General features: G+C 44.6%; 1 protein-coding gene across 1 annotated transcript; it reads right to left on the reverse strand.

Annotated features, from left to right (window-relative positions):
* Positions 1–908: 908 nt before the first annotated feature.
* Positions 909–5,969, reverse strand: mrpl54 (mitochondrial ribosomal protein L54). The gene is made up of 3 exons (XM_072593901.1): positions 5,822–5,969; positions 4,366–4,522; positions 909–1,527 (listed from the first exon to the last, which is right to left on the reverse strand). Exons 1-3 carry the CDS (start codon positions 5,925–5,927, stop codon positions 1,395–1,397), a joined length of 396 nt encoding a protein of 131 aa, XP_072450002.1. The 5' UTR covers positions 5,928–5,969; the 3' UTR covers positions 909–1,394.
* Between the last annotated feature and the right edge of the window lie 228 nt (positions 5,970–6,197).

Raw genomic sequence — 6,197 nt, forward strand, 5'->3', positions numbered from 1 at the left:
AAATGGACATTGATCTCGTGTGGTTGTTGGGTCTCAAGGTGGAAGGTGAGGTGTTCTTCCTTCAGGCATCGGGTGGCTAGAATTTGGCAGTGGAGACGACCCAGGATTCACGTGTCCTTGAAGTGGGAGGGGGAGTTGAAGTGTTCAGCCACAGGGTGATGGGGCTCTTTGGTGTGCGTCCCAGAGATGTTCTCTTAAATTTGTAGTAGTAGGGGAATGGGTCTGGGTGTGATACTCTTCGGAAGGTTTGTGTGGACTTATTGGACCAAATAGCCTGTTTCAATAGTGTCGGGATTCTATGATAACCCAAACTGGACATTGTTAAGCAAGTTATTTCCCAACAATCAACAATGATTAGATTCTTAACTGTTTTTAATTCCAGATATATTGTTGAATTTATTTGCCATGGTGGGCTTCAAAACTGCCACTCTGACCTGGTCTGGTTTAAATATTACTCCAAGCCCCCAGCAATACAGTTGACTCTTAATGCGCTCTGAACTAGTCTGTCAGTTCAAGCAGCAATTAGGGATGGCCAATGAAATCTGACTCAGCCAGCCAAGCCCTCATTCCATGAACAAGAAAAGACTAAGTAAGATTCTTGTGGTAGTTGTAGTATCTATATGTCTAAGCCAAGGCCCAGGTCAAGTCCCACCTGCTATAGAGGTCTGAAATAACATCCCTGAACAGGGTGATTAGAAAATATCTAAAATAAAGCTAACCTCTCTGAGGGTCAATGCCCAAAGACCCTGCACTCTTCTCAGGGTTAATATCCAGAGTTTGTACCCTTTTGAGGGTCAAGGCCAAAAGAAACTGTACCTCAGATCATCAGAACCTGTCAGCACGAGGGTTCATGCCCTATGAGAGTCAGGGCTATTGGGATTGGAAATAAGAAAATAAGAGAAAAAATATCTTTGTAAATTGCTATTTTTATTCTGCATCATTCATCAGTAAATGAAAATGTGAAGCACATTTTTCCCAAGTGTCACATTCTGAATCACGTCACCCATGTTCAAGGAAGACAGACACAATTCCTTTGGAACACAGACACAATTCCTTCACAATACACTCCTGTGTGTTTGATTGTTGGTTTCAGCACAAGTAGCTTAAAAATGTGCTGCTGGAAAAGCGCAGCAAGTCAGGCAGCATCAAAGGAACAGGAGAATCAACGTTTTGGGCATAAGTCCGTCCGAAACGTCGATTCTCCTGCTCCTTTGATGCTGCCTGACCTGCTGCGCTTTTCCAGCAACACATTTTTAAGCTCTGATCCCCAGCATCTGCAGTGCTCACTTTCTGTGTAAGTAGCACAGGGTGTCTGTGATTTGAATTCTCTCCTTCAGACTGCAATCCTCATTGTCGGGAAATGGATCTCCAAGTCCAATATCCTTAAGATTTTTCTAGATTTTCTTTCCTTTGTGAACTTTGTTGTGTTGCCACATGTGCTGTTTTCTAATCAGTTTCCAGTATTCCCAAGATTCCGGGTCTAGTTCATCCAAACTCTTTGGTGGACCAAGGTGCAACCTAAACAACCTACAAAACATTCATTTATTAAACAAATCCATTTATTGTCTGTGCAAGGCAATCACAATAAACCAACGCCAGCTCAGGGGCTCCCCCTGATGGGGTAAAGAGGAGATTCATTGCAGCAAGGAGCTGAAGAAGTCAGCAAGACTAAAATTAAGTACACACTGAATTAGATGATGTCAGAAAAAAACAACTTCTCAGTGGAGAGAGGATTTTTTTTTCAAAACTCTAGATTGTTTATCTGCCCCTGATCAGGGTCATGGTCCCTATAATCTGGCAAAGGTTCCCAGAATGTTCTCAGGGTGCTGGAAATTCCATAACTGTTGCCAATCCCAAGATGTAAGCAAACTGAGTGACATTGTGGATTCCTACACAGGACTCGAGAGGCAACCAAAGAAGGTAGGGGTTGTGTAAGGGACCACATTTCTTTGAGTGAATGACATCAGTCAATCAGTTGAGTCTTTTTCGTTCCCTTGATAATTAGCAGGTTTTAAGATTAACTTGATTGACTGAATTCAGGACCCAGGTTCAAGTCCCATCTGCTCCAGAAGTGTATTTTTAATCAACCTTTCAGAGATGCTAGGTAAACCCTAGCAGTTCTCTCACCAACCTCCTGTAAAATTCAAATTAATTGTGTAAGATCATAAGTAGAAGTATACTATTCAGTCCATTACGTGGCATTTGATGACTGATCTAAGTGTGGGTTTAATGCCATTATTTTGTCTGTCACCATGCAGTTCCCCTCGTGAATTGGAACCCACAAAAGCCAGGTTACTCTTCAAATAACGTAATCACTAAGCTACCATATCTGTTGAAACACAAATATCAATAGATATTACAGAAAATATCAATATCACATTCTTACAAATTATATTCACGTTCATGTTTCTTGGCACAGTGAGGGATATTTAACACTGACAGAAACTGACAAACTAATCAGGGTCAACTTGACATATTATCAAGGCACCTACAAGAATTTTTAGTTATGAAGAGAGGTGGGTTAGACTGAGGTTGTTTGCTTTGGAGTAGAGGAGACTGAGGGGAAACCTGGTTTTGATATTTAAAATTAAATAAGGCATAGATTGGGGTAGACAGGAAGAAACATTTCCCCTTGGTGGAGGGGGACACAAAAGTAAGGTAAGGGGCAGGATGTTTCGAATTCGTTTTATCGTACTCACAGAAGTACGATAATTTAATGGCACCATCTTAGGTACAAAGGTATCTAGCTACAGAATCTTAGGTACAAAACAGAAAAATAAAGAAAACAAAGTTTAAAAAGATAAACATTTTAACTCTTCTTATCAAAAGAGAGAAAAACAAAGAAGCCCTGTTAACAGTCCAACATCACAGTCCATAAGTATCTGTGAGAGGGGACATGAGGAAAATATTTTTCACTTAGAGGGTGGTAGGAATCTGAAATTCTCTGGCTATAAGTATTTTAGAGGCAGAGACCCTCTTAACATTTAATAAGTATTTGGATGTGTACTTGCGATTGCAAAGTGCACAAAGCTATGGGCCAAGCGCTGGAAAACAGGATTAGAATAATTAGATGGTTGGTTTTCAGCAAAACAGACTCGATGGGCCAGAAGGTCTTCATCTGCTGTATAGATCTTGATGATTCCAGGGGGGCAGAATCTGAATTAGGCCAATTAAAAATTGGGAAAAACTTTTCCACATAAAGGGTTAATAGAGTCTGGAAATCACTGCATTAAATCAGCCAGTTAACTGAAGAGCTTAAAGAGGAAAGATACACAAACAATAACAAAAGAAGCAGGAGCAGGAACTGATCAGTTGGTGTTTTCAGTTCTCTCTGACATTCAACACAATAATGGATAACCTTCTACCTCAATTCTGCCTGCTACACTGTCCCCATTATTGTCCTTAGTATCTAAAAACCCATCAGCCTCGGTCTTGAATCTACTCAAAAATTGAGAATTTCTGGAAATGAGAATTCCAAAAGGTCACAAACCATTTACTGATGTCTCATCTCAATTCCACGCTGATCCCTTACTCTGGAGATAATGCCCTATGAATCCCTAATTGAGGAAACATTTTCTTAGTACTGACCCTGTTAATCCTCTGAGATCTTACGTTTCCATTAGAAGAACTCTCAAATATATTCTTCCTTAACTGTACACATCACACCAGTGGTCTCATCAACATCTTATATAACAAGTGCTGGACACATCCATATCCCATAAATTAATTTTAAAAATCTGGACTTTAACCCAAACCTTTCAACTCAGAGACAGAGATACTATCACTGCATCATAAAACCCTAAACTTCTAAAAGGTGCTGCAGAGCTGCTTCTTTCATGGAAGTGAATAACTCCCTGGACCATTTCAGACTATTTAAGACCATCCGACGTGGAACCACAAAAGCAGGATTGGACGAGGATTGCAGATTTCCTTCCCTAGAGGACATTAGTGAGTCAAAAAAGTTTTACCACAATTCGATCATCACAGCTACTGATACGAGCATTTTAACTGAATTTAAATTGCATGACTGCTACAAAAGAGGATTTCAACTCGTGTCTTTGGATTGTTAGTTCAGACCTCAGGGTGATGAGTCCCTAAGCTAACCAATACGTTGTATTTCTCACTTTGTTGAACATATTCAAGTATATATATGGAGAAAAAACAAGGATTGGTTTAACAAAATGAAGTTATCATGACTAATAACAATGAATATCCGCTACAGACAATTATTGGACAAGAGGACAATAACCCCAAAACCATGACTATGGGCTATTACTACAGTTAGGTACCCATACGTCCACTCGATCAAGGGCCAAAGGAAGTAAAGAAAGCACAATAAGTATTCAGGTAAGTGACAAAACTCACCACTCAGGGTATTCTGCGTCTGGCCGCAGTTCTGGATCTTTGCCTTGTTTATAAATATTGACTCCCACAGCATGCGTGGTCAAAATTTCAGGATCCTTACAAACCTCTGGACCTTGCAGAGCTTCTTTAACTCCCATCTTTCCTTTCCCCTTGACAGCTGCAATGATACAAAGGAAATATCAAGACAGACTTAGCATCTTCAGGACCTTCTGAAGTATGAATGAAGTTAATGCACTAAGCTAGTCATTTGTTATGAAGTGGGGACATGGATACCACCATTACACATGGGAACACCACCCACCACTGTCTGAGCTATCATTTTAGCTTATAAACCCTGAAGTTATCTCAAGCAGGTGACTTAATAGTAGTTCTGGGATTTACATATTAAATGAACCAAAACTTGCAACCCATTCTAAATGATGAAAGACTTAACAGCAATCTAGATTTTTTCCAATATATTGTTTCAGTTGCATGACACTAATTTTTTTTTGCTATAAATTGTGTCTTATGATCCTGCTCTACACCAACGTGATGAAGGAGCAGCGCTCCGAAAGCTAGTGTTTCCAAATAAACCTGTTGGACTATAACCTGGTGTTGTGTGATTTTTAAATTTAAATTTATTATGAAAGCTGTGCATTCAAGTTGGATGGGGATTGCTTTCACCAATAGATGAATGACCCAGACTGGAGAAAGGCAGAGAGAGAAATCGGTGGGCCTGCTTGGTGTCGGTGTCTAATGATTCTGTGCAGTCTTGGGACTGCTCAGAATGTGGGGACATGGAGAAGTTAGGCTTTGAGGCTTCCTGAGGTGCTCCTGACCTCAGGATGGCGGGGGAGTGGGGGAGGGTGTGTGTGCTAGGTAGCCCAATGTGCTGGAAGGGGGTGGGCACTCTGTACCCAAATAATACCCAGTCTGCAGAAAGTATGATGCTTGCTCCAACACTGTGCACCCTGGGGCAAGGCGTGAAGGTGGGTAACAGCAACACTGCCCAGCCCTATGGGACTGTGAGAGAACCCGGCACCGACCACCCGGGGGGGGTTACAGGAGCATTCACGCTGTCTGAGGCCTGCTCTAGACGCTATGGAGTGTAAGCTGGTCCCGGCTGACTGGGGGTCCCGGCTGACTGGGGGGTCCGGGTCCCGGCTGACTGGGGGGTCCGGGTCCCGGCTGACTGGGGGGTCCGGGTCCCGGCTGACTGGGGGGTCCGGGTCCCGGCTGACTGGGGGGTCCGGGTCCCGGCTGACTGGGGGGTCCGGGTCCCGGCTGACTGGGGGGTCCGGGTCCCGGCTGACTGGGGGGTCCGGGTCCCGGCTGACTGGGGGTCCGGGGCCCGATTACATTGCCCGGTCCGGGGTCGCTAACCTGCAGCCTCAGGACAGGCCGATATTCAGGCTCACAGCCCGGGGTCTACAGCCTTACCGCAGCTTCAACAGAGGACTGCGCCTCCTCTACTCACCCGCCTTCTTGGCATATCCACGAGCCACGACCGGACACGCTCGGACCGACTGCAACGCGAGCCTCACCGAGCAACACCGCCCTAACCGACCACAGGCAGCGGCCATTACTCCCCGCCACCTCCCTGTCAATCGCTCACTGTCCCGCCCCCTCCCTGTCAATCACTCCTGCCCCGCCTCCTTCCTGTCAATCACTCTGTCCCGCCCCCTTCCCCGTCAATCACTTACTGCCCCGCCCCCTTCCCGTCAATCGCTCACTGCCCCGCCCCCGCCGTCAATCACTGTCCCGCCCCCTTCCCCGTCAATCACTCACTGCCCCGCCCCCGCCGTCAATCACTGTCCCGCCCCCTTCCCCGTCAATCACTTACTGCCCTGCCC

Source organism: Chiloscyllium punctatum, chromosome 24 (genome assembly GCF_047496795.1).
Source record: "Chiloscyllium punctatum isolate Juve2018m chromosome 24, sChiPun1.3, whole genome shotgun sequence".
Lineage (NCBI taxonomy): Eukaryota > Metazoa > Chordata > Chondrichthyes > Orectolobiformes > Hemiscylliidae > Chiloscyllium > Chiloscyllium punctatum.